This window comes from Polypterus senegalus, chromosome 16, assembly GCF_016835505.1.
Source record: "Polypterus senegalus isolate Bchr_013 chromosome 16, ASM1683550v1, whole genome shotgun sequence".
NCBI classification, from domain to species: domain Eukaryota; kingdom Metazoa; phylum Chordata; class Cladistia; order Polypteriformes; family Polypteridae; genus Polypterus; species Polypterus senegalus.
The window spans coordinates 17,995,078-18,016,362 of record NC_053169.1 but is presented as its reverse complement, the minus strand read 5'-3'; the positions used below and the strand labels follow the sequence as shown (position 1 = coordinate 18,016,362).

The following is a 21,285-nucleotide window of genomic DNA, read 5'->3' as shown; positions in this document are numbered from 1 at the left end:
TCTCCTGTGACGTCAGACGTAAGCGACAGACTTCTGAAGGCAACATGGCGGTGCCCAGGTCGCGCGTGGACGACATTAGAAATCGTATAACTCTGACCGAGTACGGGGTTCAAAACGTGAGTGTTTCCTACTCAGTAGTGTTACATACATTAGTTTTGTTTCGGTTTGTAAATATACATGAATTTTGTTGTTTAAAGAAAACTTACATGTATAAATGGCATGAAATCAATCTATTGATGATTTCATTAAAACATAAAAGTAACTACAAGTAACCACGGCGTCCTGCTAAAAGCTTTGTTCAGAACATCCAGTTTTTGTAGTTAATTTGGATGACACTGTTTTGTTCTGCTGTTCTCGTCTCTTCTAGTCTATCCTGCAGTATTCCTCATTGCGTATAATTTGTTTGGAATCTTCACGTCTCCTTTGCAAAGAGGCACCAAATAGCCTCTCCGCTGTGGTGGTGCATTGCTACAAGTACATGGGGGTCCACAGCAACAACAGACAGGGCTTGTCTCGGTAAAATACAGCGACTGACGAAGAAAGCAGATTAGACTTTTTTTTCCTTAGGAAGACTGCGATCCTTTAATGTGGGTAGTGACATCCTTCACATCTTCCACAAGTCTCTGATGGCCAGTGTTGTAACCTCTCTTCAGACTCACCCCCCATATATTATTAAGAGGTTTATTGATTTTGGTAAAGGAAAAAGGACCGTTTCAAGTGCCAGTTTGCTCTGACTCAATAACTGCTTTACTGTCATTTCAAGATGAGGAAAGTAAATCATCACCTGAAATTCTACAGGTGCTACTGGTTCTGTATAGCCAGGGTATTATCTGGTGTCGCTGTTAATTGTCTCCCCCCTGGTCAGACATCACTTGTTGTAGGTGGTAATGCTTCCTGTCAGGGTACTTACAATAGTAGATGTAGTGAAGTTCTTTAGCAACCTGGAGGGCAGCCTAAATTCCCTGAGGTGTCCGAGGTGGTAAAGACATCGTCGTGCCTTCTTCACTAAGGTGTCTTTGTTCACGAACCTGATCAGGACCTCTGTGATGTGGACACTGAGTTATCTGAAGCTTCCTCCACCAGAATGCTGTCAATACTGAGTGGGGTGTTTGTGCCTCTGCTCTTTTCTCCTAAAGTTCGCCGTCGGCTCCTTTATTGTGCTGACATTCAGGAGTAGAGTGTTGGTCTGACACCAGTGTGACTAACTCTCCACCTCATCCAGGTGAGCCTGTTCATTGTTGTTTGAGATCAGGCGGATCACCACCGTATCATCCACAAACTTGAGATGCAGATGTTGTTAGAGTCACATGCAGCTATGCAGTCATACGTGTAGTGCAAGTACAGAAGAACACTTGGAGCACAGCCCTGTGGAGCCCCCATGTTGAGGGTAAGGGATGACGAAGTGTAGCCACCCACTCAAACCACCTGGGAGTTGTCTGTCAAGACATTAAAAACCCATGCGTATGGTAAAGCGTTGAGACACAAATGAACTTAGATGGGTTTATTGTTCCTACATTTCCATGTTTTTAAGATACTTTTGCCTTCCTTTTTAAACATACATGCCTCTGGATTCTGCCATACTAGTGTCATGGTGGTTTTCTTAATCTCTAAATTTGCTTATATCCTGGTGAAACAACTAAAGGCTAATCTGAACAAGCTTTCCTTCCGTCTGTTCATTTTAATATATGGTTTATCCACTTACTTTGTCTTTGGAATATACAAGAAAATTAAAGTACCAAAAGTCAACTCGAGGTGAAATATGGTGTACAGAGTGAGTGACCTGCCCAGAGATTAAACCTGTGCTACTTGTGATCAAATGGAGGAGCCACAGCGGTGTGCAACGACAAACAATCCCAGCTTTAATATTTAGAAAACAAATAGCCCACTTGTGCACTAAGAAGGGGTTGGCACAGTTTTTGATATTCAGGTTGGCTGATTTGTCCTTTAGAACAGGGGTTCTCAAACCCGGTCCTGGGGGACCCCTGTGGCTGCAGATTTTTGTAACAACCAGCCTCTGTTTTTAATTGAACTCCTGGGCTAATTAACTGAACTGTTGTTTCCCAGATTCCCTATTTTGGGAACAATGTACAAATTAGAAAACTAAGTTTGGTAAAAAAAAAAAAAAAGTATTAAAATATACTAAGCAGTTATATGTATTTTTTTCTTTTTAACAGTATTTTCATCTTGATTGTCATTCTACTTTTCTAGGTGTGCTAATTGTTTAATTAATCCATTATTTACTACTTTGTGGGGCTGATGCTAAAGTAGTTGCAGCCTTTCACGATTGAGTGTAGTTTGCTTTGGTTTCTGCTCTGCTTGTTTTTAATTGTCATTATTAAGATTCAATGAAGGGAGCAAACTACATAGAGAAAGGGCGAAATATAATAAAAAGAGAGTTAAGCATTTAAATCCATAGCAAAAACAGAAATATTTCTCATCCATCCATCCATCCTCTTCCGCTTATCCGAGGTCGGGTCGCGGGGGTAGCAGCTTAAGCAGAGAGGCCCAGACTTCCCTCTCCTCAGCCACTTCTTCCAGCTCTTCCGGGAGAATCCCAAGGCGTTCCCAGGCCAGCCGGGAGACATAGTCCCTCCAGCGTGTCCTGGGTCTTCCCAGGGGCCTCCTCCCGGTTGGACGTACCCGGAACACCTCACCAGTGAGGTGTCCAGGAGGCATCTAGATCAGTTGCCCGAGCCACCTCATCTGACTCCTCTCGATGCGGAGGAGCAGTGGCTCTACTCTGAGCCCCTCCCGGATGACTGAGCTCCTCACCCTATCTTTAAGGGAAAGACCAGACACCCTGCGAAAGAAACTCATTTCAACCGCTTGTATTCGCGATCTCGTTCTTTCGGTCACTACCCATAGCTTATGACCATAGGTGAGGGTAGGAACGAAGATCGAGAGGTAAATTGAGAGCTTTGCCTTACGTCTCAGCTCCTTTTTCACCACGACAGACCGATGCAGAGCCCGCGTCACTGCAGATGCCGCACCGATCCGCCTGTCGATCTCACGCTCCATTCTTCCCTCACTCGTGAACAAGACCCTGAGATACTTGAACTCCTCCACTTGGGGCAGGATCTCGCCCCCAACCCTGAGAGGGTACTCCAAATATTTCTAAGTTTCTTATAAATGTAAAAATCATGCTGCTGTGCTTTTCTGAATGTAGAATAAAAGATAAATAATACCAGCTAATTAAATGAGATCAGTGCTATCAGGTGTTGTCACTGATTAGGAATCTGGTTGGAACAAAAACCTGCAGCCACAGGTGTCCCCCAGGACCGAGTTTGAAAACCTCTGCATTAGAACAAATAATCAGTGTTGATATCTTCCATAAAAGTTCATATCAGTACAATACAGAACATACTGTACTCAAACAAACATCATCCAGTTTAGGCTCATGTAGGGTCACAGCCACTTCCAGCACATCCCAGGGCAAGGCAGGAGTAAACCTGGGATGGCACACTCTGCCCAGCTTCAAGTATACCCACAATCACTCATAAGAGGCATATTAGCACGACATTAGCATGCATGTCTTTGGGGAGGAATGTGGGAGTAAAGTCCAAATGGGCACAGGGAGAGCTGAGAAACTCCACACAGTCAATGACCAGGCATGGGATCTGAACCAATAGGAGATCAGTATGTTAAGTTATTAATTAATACAACATAAAGCAGTTTTTTTTTACTATTGCGCTTTGCCCAAGGCATTTATTTCCAATTTCTTATTGTAGGTTCACACAACTGATTTTCCAGGAAATTATCCGGGCTATGATGACACATGGAGTCAGAAAAGATTTGAAAAGGTATGATGGGTATAGGCCTTTTTGGCGATGCTCTTAAAAGTCATTTTCTAAATGTTTTACATAGATGAATGATAAAACGCGTATCTGCTTGATTTGGACTTGATGTAATAACTGGTTATGTTCCTTTTGTTAAGAATTTCAGAATCAATATTATTAATATGGAAGACAGCACAGTGGAGTTTGACATGATAGGGATTGACTGTGCAATTGCGAATGCTTTTAGACGTATTCTTCTTGCAGAGGTAAGTCATTATTTTAAACTAGATTTCTTTTGTTAGTCCAGATTACTCAACTATGTGCCCAATGTGTGTTAGCAGCAAAGAGTTCTGATTTGCCTTGATTTGATATGATATACTTTATTAATCCATGTGGGCCAATTATCTATTTGCATGACCTTTGTTGGTCAGAGCACAGGGTCATCTATTGTACAACACCCCTGAAACAATTGTCAGGTTAAGGGCCTTGCTGAAGGGCCCAACCTAGTAGGATTTGTGTACCAAAACAAATTTGTTATTTCACAGTGAACACTGTCCCAGATTACTTTACAAATATGGTGCTGCAGAATACTCAAGTGCTTTTTTATGTACCTGTATTTATTGCAAGTGTAGTACTTTGCAAGTTAAGCAACTTCTTCACGGCCAGGCAATAATTCTGCCGTGTGGATTGGACTTAGCACCCTTGTCCAATGGATTCTTTTATCATTAACACAGAAATACAGAGGAATATAAGTATTGAACGCATCAATATTTTTCTCAGTAAATACATTTCTAATGGGGCTATTGACATGAAATTTTCACCAGATGTTGGTAACAACCCAAGTAATCCACACAAAGAAATCAAAACAAATAAGTCCAAACATTATGTATAATAAAGTGGAATGGCACAGGGATAAAGTGTTGAACACATGAAGACAAGGAAGTGCAAAAAACCAAGAAAGCAGCTTCAGTGTTTAGAAAGCAATCCTGTGCCCTATCAGTGGAAATTAATATCAGCTGGTTTAGACATAATCGATGGCCTTTTTCCAGCAGCTCCGTGTATGATTTTATCTTTCTACCTTTTTCTCTATTTCACTGATCACACCCACCACTTTCTTTTATGTGGACTTGTTCCCTGGACACGCTTTACTACTTGGATCAGTATGCTACTGCTGGATTATGTGAATTTCCCCTTGGGATTAATAAAGTATCTATCGATCTATCTATTGGTTTTTCATTACCAAGGTGTTGTAAAAATACTGATGGCTTTGGTTACAGACTTATTTCTAAATTTACGAATGTTCCAGTGAACACCGTTGGGGCCTTAATCTGAAAGTGGAAAGAACATCATTTCACTATAAACCAGCCCCAACCAGGTATTCCTTGCAAGATTTCTGACAGAGGAGTTACAAGAATAATTAGAAGAGTTGTTCAAGAGCCAAAGGACCACTCGCTGAGAGCGTTCAGAAAGACCTGGAATTAGCAGGTCCAGTTGTTTCAAAGAAAACAATAAAGTAATGCACTCAACCGCCATGGTCTCTATGCACGCTGACCACGTAAGACTCCACTGCTGAAGGAAAAGCGTATTGATGCTCATTTAAAGTTTGCTGCACAACATTTGGACAAACCAATGAAATACTAGGAGAACAGAGTCTAGTCAGAGGAGACCAAAATTGAACTCTTTGGATTTCATTGCACACACCATGTTTGGAGGACAAACGGCACTGCACATCATCACGGTGTGACACTGTTTTTCTGTATATGGTGCTGGCAGACCTCATATATTTGAAGAAAGGATGAATGGAGAAATGTACCGGGACATTCATGATAAGAATCTGCTGCTGTCTACCAGGATGCTGAAGATGAAATGAGGGTGGACCTTTCAGCAAGACAAGGATCCCAAACACACAGCCAAGGAAACTCTCAATTGGTTTCAGATAGAGAAAATAAAGCTGTTAGAATGGCCCAGTCAATCATCCGACTTGAAGCCAAGTGGGAAAAAAACTGAAGATTAGAGTTCATAGAAGAGGCCACTGGAACCTTCATGATTTGAAGGCAGTTTGTGTGGAAGAATGAGCTAATTTCACACCTGAACAGTGTATGCAACTCATTTCTCCATACGGGAGGCATCTTGAAGCTGTCATTACCAACAAAGGCATTTCTACTAAGTATTTAATAAATTACAGTAAGCGTGTTCAATACTTATTCTCCATGTCATTCCACTTTATTTCACATAACTTAATTTATGGACTTACTTGTTTTGATTTCTTTCTATGTGTGGATTACTTGGGTTGTTAACAACATCTCGTGAAAATTTCATGTCAGTAGCTCCATCAGAAATATATTTACTGAGAAGATTGTTGACGCATTCAATTCTTATTTTTCCCGTTGTATATGGCAGGACCACTGAGATTCATTTGGTCAATGGTTATTCCTTGTAATTACCAAATGTTACTCGCTGTAATTTCACCTTGGGATCAGTAGAGCACCTGTCCACTCTGGTACAGTCAATTTCTATACACAAATGTATCTGTAAATTATATTTTTTTAAACACCTCTATATTATGGAAATATTCTCCCATTTTATTCCATAAGGTTCCAACAATGGCAGTGGAGAAAGTATTCATATATAACAACACCTCCATCGTCCAGGATGAGATTCTAGCACATAGGTTGGGTCTTATTCCAATCAAAGCTGATCCCCGACTCTTTGAATACAGGAATACAGGTTAATACATTTGCCTTTGATTTTTATAAAGTGTTTTACATTTGTTGTCAGTAAAATTAAGCACTATTGCAACTTGTTTAGTTCTTAAAATGTATTTTTTTGTTTTGAAAGGTGAAGAAGAGGGGACAGAGATAGACACCATTCAGCTTCAACTGAAAGTCAAGTGTACAAGGAACCCCAAAGCCACAAAAGAATCCTCAGACCCTCGCGAGCTTTATGTCAATCACATGGGTAACTTTCATTTATTTCCCAAAATGTTTGTTTGTTTGCATTGCCAGTGTTGCATCACACAGTTATCAGTTTTTTTTTTTTTTTTTAAAGAAATGTATTTTTATTTTTTACATGAAGTGACTTCAGAGTGCACTTCAGGTATTAAATTTCCAAACAGCATGATCTCAAATCTTGGCAATTTCTAACACAAAAAAAATCCTCTTTGAAAAGATCTACATTCAAATTTGACTTATGTGGCTGGCACCTTTATCCAAGGCGACTTACAAAATTTATGATACAGTTGGTTGCATTTTTTTTACAATTGGAGCCCAGGCACTTCAAGTGACCTGCTCATGGTCACTCAGTGTCAGTGGCACGATTTAAACCCACAGCCTCAAGGTTTGAAGTCCAAAGCCTTAACCACTGTTCTACTCTGCCTGCTGGTGCTTTGTGAATTGTTGATGATTCTGCACCATCAGATGAGGATTTTGAGCTGTCAGTAGAAAGTGACAATGAGAAATGACGTCAGCAGTGTAGCAAAGCAGCTAAGTAAACAGTATGGCTTAGCGATGCTTCTCATTGGTTGCTTTGAACATCATATACTCCAGAATTTATCATGTATAGAGTGTTTATATGTTTTGTTTTCACAAGTTGAGGAAAAAAAATAATTTAAAATTTTTTCTTAATGAGGAGGTAAAAAAAAAATCAGTCTCATATGCATTAAGAAATGTAGTACTTTTTGAATGTAGAATAAATCGAGGAAAATGTAAATAAGTTGATTTAGATTCATCACAGTCACTTAATGTGCAGGGGACATATGATCTCCCTGTATTTGTTTGTGATTTTCCTCCCTCATCCCAAAGGCATCTTTGTTAATTAGAAATTCTGAATTGGTCCAACATGAGTGGGTCTGTGTGTGTAAGTGAGCCCTGTGATGGACAAGTGCCAGAGCTTAGTTCTTACCTTGTGCCAGCCCTCTTGTGACAGTGAGTGTTAGTTAAAAGCAAATAGATATTGTTAAATAAGAGTATTATTGCTCTACCAGTAACAGGTACTGCATGATAACGTGCAGTGAATACACTTGACCTGAGCATTCCTAGTTTTCCTCCTCTTTCTCTGTCTCTGTTTAGCATTTGTTTGCTCAGAGGTTGATGCACTTGCTGCTTCCTGAGCAGCTCTTCTTTTCTCCACCATAGCAACCCGCTGCTTCTCTTCTTGCGTCGGCATCATTTCGCGTTAAAACTGATTAAGTTAGTTTTTGTGTTGGAATTACTTAGTACGCTTTCTTTAATTTTTCACTTAAGCTGGCACTTAAGTCTCAAGAATGATTAGTGAAGGTGGTAGGGAATGAGAACGGCGCCCATATGCATGCGCTGCATGGCCGCCCTGTTGCGCGCTACAGAGAGTTGATTCTACAATAAAATAAAATAAAAATAAAAAGAGTAATAAAAATCATCACCCCGAAAGTGGATAGTAGACGTCACGTAATATATGTGTACCAAATTTCAAGTCAATCGGTGAAACGGTTTGCGAGCTACAGGTGATTTAAAATCCTGGACAGACAAACGAACAGCCATGGTAGCATATTATATAGGAAGATTACTGTACTTTGTGTATTGCACTGGTTGACAAATAATAATTCTTTACATTTCTATAGTGCCTTTCTCACTATTCAAAGTGCTTCAGTGAGTGGGGAGCCACTTTACGCACCACCAACATGTAGCATCAACCTGGATGATGTGACATTAGCCATTTTTGAGTCAGTACACTCACCACACCTTAGCTGTTAGGTGGTGATGTAGTCAAGTCACGTTGGGGAGCATGCACTGGTACAGTGTGTTGCCACACCCACTACACAACGAAACAGCTCGGGATCCCGGTTTGCAACCTTCCAGGCAGACATGTGGTCCAGTCCCACCCTCCGGAAATGACCCTCTGTCTGCCGCAGCCAGGTGTTACGTGGGCGACCCCTTGGCCTGGTCCAGCTATTCGGGTTCCTAACAATGAGGATCTTACGAGCTGGATCACCCTCGGGGATAAATACCGGTAATGTGCCTCAAGCAGGACTCCATGAGCAACCGCTCATTCAACACAAAGTCAAACCAACGGTACCTAAGGATTTTCTGGAGAGACACAGCACCGCAGGAGTCCAGTCTTTGCCTCAGGTAACTGAATAGCGTCCCTGTCTCGCAACCATATAGCAAGACAGGAAGCACTAGGACTCTAAAGACTTGGACCTTTTGTCCTTTTGGACAGATATTGGGAGTGCCATACACCCCTTTCCGGCGACCTCATGACCACCAATGCTCTCCCAGTCCGTCTACTGACTTCATAGGAAGAGTCACCAGAGACATGAATGTCACTGCCGATTTAAGTAAACCTCTCAAGTTCAACAATCTCTCCGCAAACAGACACACTGCGGACGGCTGTACCCAAGAGGTCATTAAAGGCCTGGATCTTGTTTTTTATCCAGGACACTCGCAAGCCCAGACACTCAGACTCCTCACTCAGTCTCTCGAGAGCCCTGATCAAAGCCTCCATTAACTCCACGAACATCACAGCATTGTGAGTAAAGTCAAGATAAGTGAATCTTTCTTCATCAACAGATGCGCCATATCTGCTGGACCCCACGACCTTGCCCAACACCCAATCCATACAAGCATTGAACAGAGTAGGAGCAGAACACCCCCTGACGAACCCCAGAATCAACTGGGAAAAATGCAGAGGTCCTTCCTCCACTCTACACAGCACTCGCAGTACCAGTGTACAGGCCGGCCATGATATCCAGCAACCTTGAGGGGATTCCACGAACCCTCAGGATGTCCCACAGGGCTGCTCGATTAACTGAGTTGAACACTTTGTGAAAATCAACAAAGGCTGCAAAGAAACTCTGCCGATATTTGCATTTGCACTCCATGAGAACCCTCAGCGCCAGGATACGGTCGATGGTAGACTTGATGTAGTGAGAGAGACCATTAGAAACAAGGGATAATTAGGGGACCAGAATGACTAGGGGACAATTTAGCCAAGACATTGGGATACACGGTGCTCTTTATGAAGAATGCCCAGGAATCTTTTATTACCAGAGAGAGTCAGAATCTCAGTTTTACATCTCATGCAAAGGACGGCACCATTTTAACAGCACAGTACCCATCACTGCACTGGATTATTGGGATCCACGTTCAGATCACACAGTAAGCACCCCCTGCTGGCCTCATCAATATCTCTTCCAGCAGCAACCCAAGCTTTTCCTTGATGGTCTCCCATCCAGGTTCTGGGTGGGCCTGAACAAGTGCAGGTGATATGGCTGCTGTCATTTTCGTTGTCTTCTTCTTCCGTAGCTATTCCCATTTTTATATGAGGTCTCTTTTTTTTTTTTTTAACTGATTTCTCCAATCGAACTTTCAACATGATTTTCACAGCCGGCTGCCTTTTCTGACCCCAAGCCTTCATGCATATATGAATGTTGTTCGCTTATGATCAGTTTGGTATACCTTAACATGTGACTACATTTAAAAATGACAAACAAAAAGCTGAATTTGCCTGAGATATTAAAAAAGGGTGGGAATATCTGTGTAGTGTGAAAACCCTTTTAACAGGTGGCATTATGAAGGGAGACTTGTAATAATCTACTTTGCTATGACGTCACTTTTTGTCAATATGAGTCTTTACTTTTCACAGTTTACTCAAAGCACATAAAGTGGATTCCGATTGGAAATCAAGCCGATAATTTTGGTGAAGCAGTAATCGGCCCAGTCCATGATGACATTCTGATTGCTCAGCTTCGTCCAGGACAAGAACTGGATATTGTCATGCATTGTGTGAAGGGAGTAGGTAAGGTTTTCCTGAGAAAACAAGTCTACTGTGATTTAATTAGACTTGGTCTAAATGTTAAGTGTAAATCTTAGAATGTTCACTGTTAAAATGCACATAAGTGGTTGCTTAATTTGTTTAGAATGCGAGTTTCTCATAACTACTGTACATAGGTAATAGACAGTTCTGTTTAACCTCTAAAGGTAACTTGTAATGGAACCTCCTCAGTGCTGCGCTTTATCTGAACTCCAGTAATAGAATTTTAGTCAGGCTTCACAGTAAGCTGGAAACAAAATTGTTTGATTTGCCTTGTTGTCAGTGGAGTAACGGCAGCATTCAGTTTTCTGACCATTCATGTGTCACATTCACAAGTTTGACATATGAATGCAAGATTGCATAAGAGAAACTCAAAGAGACATGACAGGGTGTACACAAGCCTTGATCAGAAACATCTTACATAAGAGTTTTTTTTTTGTATTATACATTTTTTCTCTTTATTGTTTGTGTAAACTGTTTTGCTTTGAATTTTTCTAAAACTTTTAAAGCAAAGACACTTGAACTGTGAAATTATTTGCATACAAGTCAATGGGTCACACTCACTGCCTGAACCCCCATAAGAAAGCAGAATCTGCAGAGATTTTGGAAACCAGATGAAGCTACAAAATGATTGAATGAAGTGATTTATGGATAACAAAGTAAAAAATTACAGTAAAAGGATTCTGTGTGGACTTTGCAAGAAACCAATCAGATTGTAGTAAATTCATTGATTGCCATATTTGCCTTTTTTTTTTTTTTTTTTGCATTTCTCATTTAGGAAAAGACCATGCAAAGTTTTCACCAGTGGCAACAGCAAGTTACCGCCTCCTACCAGAAATCACTTTTCTTGAGCCTATCGAAGGAGAGCTGGCAGAGAAGCTAAAAAAGTGTTTCTCACCGGGTGTTATAGCAATTGATGATTTGGAAGGTGAGCATGTGTCGTTTTTGACCTTCATTGAAATGCTTGTGTTAAGAGGGGCTTCTGTTGTGTAGTCATCAGAGCATTTGGAGCACAGCAAACAAATAAAAATGCACACTTTGTAATTTTTAGACTACCTGTTATATATTTTAGTTTTGGAATGCTGATATCTCACTTTCACTATATGATTGCTCAGTTTGCTGTACCATTCACTGTGTAAAATCATATTTAAAATAACAAAGCACCAACAGATTTGTAGTGAAAACCTACAAGATCCAGACTTGAAAATGGCTCTGTTCAACTTGTTAGCTTTGCACGTAGGAGTTATGCAGTCAGCGCTATTAGTAAAGGTCTTAGTTGTGCAATTTTGATTTGAAAATAAAATTGTTTCTGTGGAGGGAATGCAAATTTTTGAATTCAGTTTAAGTTGCGTCTTCAAATTGATTTTATGCTTTAGATATTTGAAGCATTAATAGCTATAATTAATACATGTAACAAGATAACATTGATTTTTCTTTAGGCCTGGAATGTGGATTGTGCAATGCTTTATTCAACTTCAAGCACTATTTCGAAATTATATTGTAAAATGTTGGATACTGGGAATAGTGAAATGGAGTAAGCACTGTTTTATACATTTCCTATTCAAAGTTGCTAGATCAGGCTCCAAAATAAGAAGTGATAATCTACAGGGCGCGCACAAAGTCCGTATACCCCTATCTTTAGGAGCATTTACAGGAATAACCATGACAATTTGGTTCCTGTGGACATCAGCCAAGTCTTCCCGGTATTTCAAGGTGTGTTTCCGACATCCTGTCTGCTGCCACCTGCTGCAGCTCAAGAAATCGCAACAACTTGGTCGATCCAAGACGAAGCGATGAGTGACACAAGTGTTTTCATGATCGAGGAGCGTTTGGTGGCCACTGTGTGGGTTCATGAGCGGCCTGTTACTAGGAAATCGATCAAAAATGTCATGGATGACTTTGTTGTGTGTTTTGTGAAGGCATCACCGACAAAGAGGACGTTGTTGCAGTGGAAGAAGAAGGCTTTTGCAACGTGCAGCGTCCGAGATGTGCCTCGAAGTGGAAGACCATCCACAAGGCATGAAACGTGTGCAGATGTGGCAGAGTCTGTCCAGCGATCCCCAATGAAATCCACTTGTAAACGTGCTGCTGAGTTGGGAATAGCGGAATCAACAATGCGAGAACACATCAAACAGGACTTGCAAAGGAAATGTTGGCGTCCATTGCACGTTAACGAGTTATCAGATGCCGACTTGGGCAGATGTCAGGAAGCTTGTGATCTGATGCTGCACCAATTTCCAACAAATGCGGAGAAGGAAAAGGTCATGTTCTCTGATGAATGCGCGATTTATCGCAGCTCCTGCAATCGAAACGTGTTTTCAAAATCCTCCAAAAGATAGGGGTATACGGACTTTGTGCGCACCCTGTAGTTGGTTAACCCTCATCCATGAATGCCATTTTTATAACGTTTCCATGAATGGGGGGGTCTTGCAGACCATTTTAAACTGGTTAAACCGGCCTAAAAAGCAATACAATAACTTCAGAAATTTTTATTACCTCTGAAATGAAGTAAATGTGATGTAAATTTTCAATGGTATACATGTTACCTTTGTAATAGTAATGCGTGTTCAGTGTTCACCAAATCATATAAAATACAGTCATTGTCATAGCACTAAAACAAGACGTCAGTTAGATGTCTGATTCGCATACAGAACAGTCACTCAGAATCTGCCTCAACTTCAACTTGTTTGCATGCCAGACACACAAGGGAACGCTCTGAATGTTCCTGGCAAACTGGAAGTTTGCACTTGGAGCAAGCGGCCTTTATCTTTCTCTCCTTTGCCTTAGGGCACATGTGACAGTGGCGCTTCTTAGCTACATTTGCTGCATCTCCACAGGGCTGTTTCATCATCAATTTTTGTTTCCTCATCATTTGACGCACAGTGTCACTTCCATCATCATTGTCCTCTTCATTTGAGTTGTCTGATGTGTTGAAATCCGACAACTCCTTCAATATTTCAGCCAGGGCTTCACTTGTTATTGAATTTCTTTGTCGGTCGTTGACTCATTGTTCATAAACACATCAACTGGCCTTGCTCCTCAACAAACTGTACACCAGCAATGTCTCTGGCGGTACTAAAAAAGTCTAAACTAAAGAAAATACAAATTTACATAGAAAATTCAAATATAAAATATAAAACGAAGCAAAAACACTCAGACAAAAATGGTAACGTTTCCATGAATTGGGGGTGGGGGTGGGAGTCTCGGAGACCCCCAACTACTTTGTGTTACTGTAGCACTTATTTGCACTAAGCTATTGAGAAGTGGATTTCGGCACATTTTTCAAGACAACACAAAATGAAAAGTCAGAAAATTTCATGGCCGTCGTATTACCTTGAAAGGGAAAGAATTTGAAAATCTGTGACTGGAGGTCTGGAGACCCCCCCCATTCATGGATGAGGGTTAACTAAGAAAGGAAATAACTTAAGAAAAGCACCAACCACATTGCTGCTTGAAGGAAACATCAATATTTGTTATCACTTGAGATCGCTCCTTAAAGGATACATTTATTTCTTCATAGTCATGTCTAAGAAAATAAGCAACAAAGGTAAAGAGTTGAAGCACCAGGTGGCCAGGTCAGGGAGCATGCACTGCACGTTGCCACACCCACCACATGGCAAAACAGTTCAGGATCCTGGTTGGCAACCCCATAGGCAGACACGCAGTCCAGTTCCATCCTCTGGAAATCCCCATGGCCTGCTCCAGCCACTCGGGTCCTCAACAATGAGCCAGATCACTCTCGGGGAATCACACCACATGGCCATAGTGTCTCACAACCATATAGTAAGACAGGAAGCACCAGGACTCCAAAGACTTGGACATTCGTCCTTTCACATATTGTATGACACAGAGCGCTTCAATGATATATTTATATCTCTGCCAAAAGAACAACTGTGAAACGTCCAGAATCCTAGAGGTGAAAAAACAAAAAACATGACACAGGCAGAAATATTTGGAGGGGATGCTGGGTGTGGCAGATACATTAATGATGGACAAGTACAGAGTTGAGCACAGGAAGATTGTTACATAGCAGCATCCATTACCAGGTATATATGCAGCACTGTACCTACATGCCTGGTCATTCTGCCACTGCTGGAGCATTCATTTAATCTCACTAAACAGCTTCTGAGTACACACAAGCGACAAATCCTTGACTCTACAGATAGAATTGTTGTACCATTAAACGACACACAAGCACCAGTGGCTTGTAATCAGAGCTGTGCCACACGGTTGCCTGTCCTAGAACTTGTTGACTAAACTTTGCACTTGAAAACTTTACTCTTGTAAATGGTTTGTTCAGTTTGAACTGCCACCTTCATCCAAATCAAATGAGCATTTCAAGTATGTACATTAATATATGGCACACAAGACAATAAGTGATTGGCCTGTAATATGATGATGATCAGCCATTCCTAGGAGTGTTATCTGCATTTTGAGGATGTATTATTTCTTAAGACAAAGTGGTGTCTTGTGTTTGTTCATTCAGTTGCTCTTCATTTTAAATACCTTTCACAGCCAGCACCATGTCAAAGTGCTTGAAACAAAAAAAACTATCCATCCTAAACAATTTGTCTGTTAAACAATATCAGAAATGTTAAATACACTGTGTTCTGCAAAAATTGTCAAATAAAGACACCCTTCTCTTTGTTCAGGAAAGAAGTTAGCTAGAGTGGCAAACGCTCGACTTGATACCTGCAGCAGGGAAATTCTCCGACATGAAGAACTGAAACACAAGGTCAAAATTGGCAGAGTCAGAGATCACTTCATATGTGAGTTGTTACCTCTGATCTTGTGTTTCATCTTTTCCACTGAAATGGACATTTCTGATTTTTTTTTTTGTGGTCTTTTTGAGTTAAAAGTTTGTATGTGTTTATTAACCATGTATAGTTCAAGAACACCTCAGTTTTTCTTCAAATGTGATCAATGGTAATGCAATGAATTCCCAAAACAGTGAAAAGGGAAGCAGTAAACTGCCATAGGTTTAAATTTAAAGTTTAGCTGAGCAAAAACTGAAAAAAGTAAAGTTCAGTATATTACAAAGGGGCCTTCTTCAGGGAACAACTAATAGGTTAACAACCTACAAAAGTTGCAAGTTGAAGAAAACAATTTGCACAGGTGTCCCAACTTGTGTTGATTACTTAAAAACTATCTGTGTGTCTTAAAGCAGAGTTGGAACAGACTGTGTTACTACACCCTACTTCAGCAATATTACACTGTAGAAAGTTGTAGATTCCAGTGATAATGGCAAGAAAACGACATTTAGCAAATGAAATGAGACAGAGCATGATTACCTTTAGAAGTGTAGGCTTTTCATTTAGAGAAATTGCAAAAATAAAATCCAGTGTCAGTGAGTCCAGTGGTGTCCTACACAATCCAAAGGCAATTGGAAACTGGAAGAAACTCTGATAGGACGAGATCTGGCAGAGCAAAAGTCACAAGTCAATCAGAAGACCAGTTTCTAAGGGTCACCCAGCTTGCCTGATCACAGGTGCCTCACAGCCCAACAGAGTCAAGCACAGCTTAACAGTGCAAGTCGAGTGAAACAAGTATCAGTTTCTACTGTGAAGAGGAGACTTTGTGCTGAAGGTTTGACAGGGCGAGTGGCAGGAAGTAAGCCATTCCTTTAAGGACAAAATAGGGCCTTGAGATACCGGCTGTGGCCTACTGCAGACTGAAAGAAAGTCTTAATGGAACGAAGAATTCAAATTTGAAATCTTCATTTCCTCACTCAGGGTGTCTGTGAGCTGTCAAGTTGGTGTAAGGATGGCTCCTCAGTGTGTGACAAACTGTCAAACATGGAGGATGACGTGTGATGTTCTGGTGTTGGTGACTTGTACAGAGTAACTGGCATTCTGAATCACAAGGGGTTAGCACAGTTTGGCTGTTATATCAGCAAAAGGTGCAGGCTACTATGAAAAATCAAAAATCTGAATAAAATTTTGTACACTGAATGATTCCTTGATTTTTTTTTTTTTTGCCAATGTTTATATCTATGTGTTGATTTCATGAAACATTAAGACTGCATGCATTTCTATAAAAAGCTGAAAAAACTGAGGTGTTCTAAAACGTAGTGTATATCCATCCATTTTCTAACCCCACTAACCAGTCCAAAAAGCACTGGGCATAAAATAGGAACCAACTCTGGGTATGACACTAGTACATAGCATGGAAAGTGTATGAACACTGATCCAGTTTAGTGTTTTTCAGTTAATATAATATGAATGTATTTGAGGTGTGGGGGGGAAACTGAACTGCCTGGAGGGCAACTTAAAAATGTGTGGCAAGAATTTATAATCTTTGCGTAGACAGTAATCTGGAGTGAGATTTGAACCCATGTCTCAGCAGCTTTTGTTATTGCACCCCCAATGCCACCTCATAATTTCATTCTGCTTCATTCTGTTTTTGTTTCAGTTTCAGTGGAATCAACTGGAATTCTGCCAGCGGCTGTTTTAGTAAGTGAAGCCATGAAAGTCATGATGTCAAAATGCCAGAGGTTTCTAAATGAATTAGACCTGGCACAGATGGAGTGAACTTACTCATGAGCAGAGACTTTTCTTCAAAAGGACTGAAAAGTGAAACTATTACAAATGGGGTTGCAGTTATTTTTTATATTAAATAAAATAATGCTAAGATCAATTGTTTCTGGTTTAGATTCGTGGACTATAACAGAATGCTCAGGTCTTCTGTTAGCTCACTGACCTTCTTGTTGTTGTCTTCATTCATCGTAGCTTTTCTGAAAAACGTGTTTACAGTATTTCAGCATCTGTCATGGAACTTTTCGTCTGTTGATATTTTAGTTCTTTCTGACTGTAACTGGACTCTTATTCTTATTAAGCATTCAAACAGCAGGTAAGTACGCAGTTGTGAAAAAGTATTTTCCTTCTTCACCAGGTGACTTTCGCACTTTTTTTTTTTTTTTGCAGGTAATGTTAACTATATCTTTAGCCATGACCTAAAACTACAGGAAACTGTGATACACATTTATTTGTGAAAAAAAAACTAATCATCTCTTAGACTACATAATGAGTTAGGCCTCCTTTATGACTAATATCTGCAACCGGAAATTATTGGTCAGTCTCTCACAGCACTGTGAACGCATTCTGGCCTGCTCATCCATATTAGAATCGTTCCATTTTGGCTAAAGGACTATTTGGAATTCCCACAGTGACGTTTCATCTTCTCACTTCTTTGCTTTCACCGAGTCTCTTGTCAGATTTTTGGGATGCTGTTGATGTGCTACTTGGTCTGCCCAAAAAGCAAATAAGGACAACCTCAAATTGTTTTTGTAAAACAAAGACCAAACTGAACACAGTGGAGTAATGCAGGATACTTTTAAATACATTTCAAGCACAAAAATGCCATTTCATGCTGTCCAGATTATTTTGTTTTGACTGAGGTGAAAGGTCAGCCATAAGTCACAGCTTACGAGTTTGAGTTGCACTGCGTTTTCTCTGAAATATACAGCTGCAAGCTTTCATTTTAAAGGGCATGTATGTGAAATTTCACGAAGTCTGAGTGGGTCGGAGTTTAGGACTTTCTGTAGGTCATTAAAATATTTATTTTCCTTTTCTTTTATGGCATTCTGATACAGATTGACTTGTTTGTTTTGGATCATTGTCATATTGCATGACCCAGCAAGAATGATCCGCAGCTCAGCAAAGGTTCCCTAATACTCTCATGAACAATTCCAAGCTTAAGAATAATATCATATTATCACTAATATACATTTTCCCTTGGCTTCTGTATAGCAAAATACCCAGAAATGCTGCCACTGCTGCCACTTTACTTGACTATTGTCTTCTGACACTTACTGGGTAGTGCAGTCTTATCTTTTCTTCAGACATATTGGGCTAAAATCTCACCAAAAAGTCCAATTTTTGACTTAAGGCACTTTACTTTGACGGAGTGATTTTACAATTCTGTAGGACCACCCAAAAGCATCTGAAAGGAATTGAGCAAGCACTTCAGTTCATATAAGTGTGGCCATCTTGTCCTGGCACCTTGTGCTTTGTACTCCGTTCTGAACTGTTACATATGAAAACTTTTTATTGCGGATTTCAGGAAAGTCTTATACTCCAGCTCAATATGGCTTAGTATCTGGGCATAGTCCATTTTGTATCATTCTAATAAAACTGTCCTGTTTAGTCAGATTTATATTTGGCAGTGCCAGCCTGAATCAGGCCTGGTTGTTTAAGAGGCTGTACAATTGTAATGTAGTTGAGCTCAATTTGGCAGCAATACCGTTTGTAAATTTTAGTTACCTTGTACACAAATCAAACATAATAAAATACCAGACATTGCTGGTTTTCTGTTAAACTCTTCTCTCGATGTGCTTGTAGCAAATATCACTGTGAAAAACATACGCAAATCTCCAAACAAAGTAGCAATGCCAAACACAACCACTTTATTAATTTTTGACCAAATTCCACCACTGAAAGAGTGAATGGCTGCTGCCCTTATTTAAATGACTTGCTTTTTAATTCTCTGACCCCATAATTATTTCTTTTCTTAAGCAGCTGTCAAATAACACTGAGGTGTAAAGCGAGCCAACCAATAACCACCCAGATCTGGAGTCTCAAAACTCATGTCCTGGAAGGTCAGCGTTTTTAATTTCCTAATTAGAAGTCATTTCTTATTAGTGAAGCTCATTCATTTGACTTTGTGTCCTCATTCTGTCACACATTTCCAAAACTGTTGATTTCCTTTTCTCGGAGAGCACACTCAACAATCTTTAGAGGACTAGAGAAGATCAATATTTCTCATCCCTACCTTTTCTTTTATAAAAGAAACGCTGGTTTTTAGTCTTAAAAAAGCAAGCAAATTAAAATTACAGCACACTAAGCATGCTCCATTAGCAGCAGTAATTTTTACTAATAAAGAAAGTGGCCGAAAAAGGAAAACCGACAGCCACTGCGGCCCTCCAGGATCAGCGTTTGACAGCCCTGCTTTAGCATTTAATAGAAATATTTAACATAGTGTCTTTAAATGATACCTAACCTGTACAATCCTCTCATGTTTGCCTTCATTCTTGTTTGTTTTTAGATATTCAGTGGTGTGAAAAACTATTTGCCCCCTTCCTGATTTCTTATTCTTTTGCATGTTTGTCACACAAAATGTTTCTGATCATCAAACACATTTAACCATTAGTCAAATATAACACAAGTAAACACAAAATGCAGTTTTTAAATGATGGTTTTATTATTTAGGAGAAAAAATCCAAACCTACATGGCCCTGTGTGAAAAAGTAATTGCCCCTTGTTAAAAATAACCTAACTGTAGTGTATCACACCTGAGTTCAATTTCCGTAGCCACCCCCAGGCCTGATTACTGCCACACCTGTTTCAATCAAGAAATCACTTAAATAGGAGCTGCCTGACACAGAGAAGTAGACCAAAAGCACCTCAAAAGCTAGACATCATGCCAAGATCCAAAGAAATTCAGGAACAAATGAGAACAGAAGTAATTGAGATCTATCAGTCTGGTAAAGGTTATAAAGCCATTTCTAAAGCTTTGGGACTCCAGCGAACCACAGTGAGAGCCATTATCTACAAATGGCAAAAACATGGAACAGTGGTGAACCTTCCCAGGAGTGGCCGGCCGACCAAAATTACCCCAAGAGCACAGAGACAACTCATCCGAGAGGTCACAAAAGACCCCAGGACAACGTCTAAAGAACTGCAGGCCTCACTTGCCTCAATTAAGGTCAGTGTTCACGACTCCACCATAAGAAAGAGACTGGGCAAAACGGCCTGCATGGCAGATTTCCAAGACACAAACCACTGTTAAGCAAAAGAACATTAGGGCTCGTCTCAATTTTGCTAAGAAACATCTCAATGATTGCCAAGACTTTTGGGAAAATACCTTGTGGACTGATGAACAAAAGTTGAACTTTTGGAAGGCAAATGTCCCGTTACATCTGGCGTAAAATGAACACAGCATTTCAGAAAAAGAACATCATACCAACAGTAAAATATGGTGGTGGTAGTGTGATGGTATGGGGTTGTTTTGCTGCTTCAGGACCTGGAAGGCTTGCTGTGATAGATGGAACCATGAATTCTACTGTCTACCAAAAATCCTGAAGGAGAATGTCCGGCCATCTGTTCGTCAACTCAAGCTGAAGCGATCTTGGGTGCTGCAACAGGACAATGACCCAAAACACACCAGCAAATCCACCTCTGAATGGCTGAAGAAAAACAAAATGAAGACTTTGGAGTGGCCTAGTCAAAGTCCTGACCTGAATCCAATTGAGATGCTATGGCATGACCTTAAAAAGGCGGTTCATGCTAGAAAACCCTCAAATAAAGCTGAATTACAACAATTCTGCAAAGATGAGTGGGCCAAAATTCCTCCAGAGTGCTGTAAAAGACTCATTGCAAGTTATCGCAAACGCTTGATTGCAGTTATTGCTGCTAAGGGTGGCCCAACCAGTTATTAGGTTCAGGGGGCAATTACTTTTTCACACAGGGCCATGTAGGTTTGGATTTTTTCTCCCTAAATAATAAAAACCATCATTTAAAAACTGCATTTTGTGTTTACTTGTGTTATATTTGACTAATGGTTAAATGTGTTTGATGATCAGAAACATTTTGTGTGACAAACATGCAAAAGAATAAGAAATCAGGAAGGGGGCAAAAAGTTTTTCACACCACTGTAGCTGTCTGCTAAATTAAATACAGAAATACCAAAGAAATAAACGGAGCATGAGACTTGGATATACATGTGT

At 40.3% G+C, this 21,285-nt stretch overlaps 1 protein-coding gene across 1 annotated transcript; it reads left to right on the top strand.

Annotated features, from left to right (window-relative positions):
- The first annotated feature begins 2 nt into the window (after positions 1–2).
- On the top strand, positions 3–17,198 carry polr1c (RNA polymerase I and III subunit C). Its single transcript, XM_039738632.1, has 9 exons — positions 3–116; positions 3,729–3,800; positions 3,935–4,042; positions 6,371–6,503; positions 6,615–6,734; positions 10,395–10,547; positions 11,341–11,490; positions 15,215–15,331; positions 16,974–17,198. Exons 1-9 carry the CDS (start codon positions 45–47, stop codon positions 17,090–17,092), a joined length of 1,044 nt encoding a protein of 347 aa, XP_039594566.1. The 5' UTR covers positions 3–44; the 3' UTR covers positions 17,093–17,198.
- The last annotated feature ends 4,087 nt before the right edge of the window (positions 17,199–21,285 follow it).

Excerpts from the sequence above, each read along its gene's own strand:
- polr1c (XM_039738632.1), top strand. The coding sequence starts at position 45 with ATGGCGGTGCCCAGGTCGCGCGTGGACGACATTAGAAATCGTATAACT. Across the intron at positions 4,043-6,370 it reads GACGTATTCTTCTTGCAGAG|GTTCCAACAATGGCAGTGGA; the intron begins GTAAGTCATTAT and ends TTATTCCATAAG. Across the intron at positions 15,332-16,973 it reads AGTCAGAGATCACTTCATAT|TTTCAGTGGAATCAACTGGA; the intron begins GTGAGTTGTTAC and ends TTTTTGTTTCAG.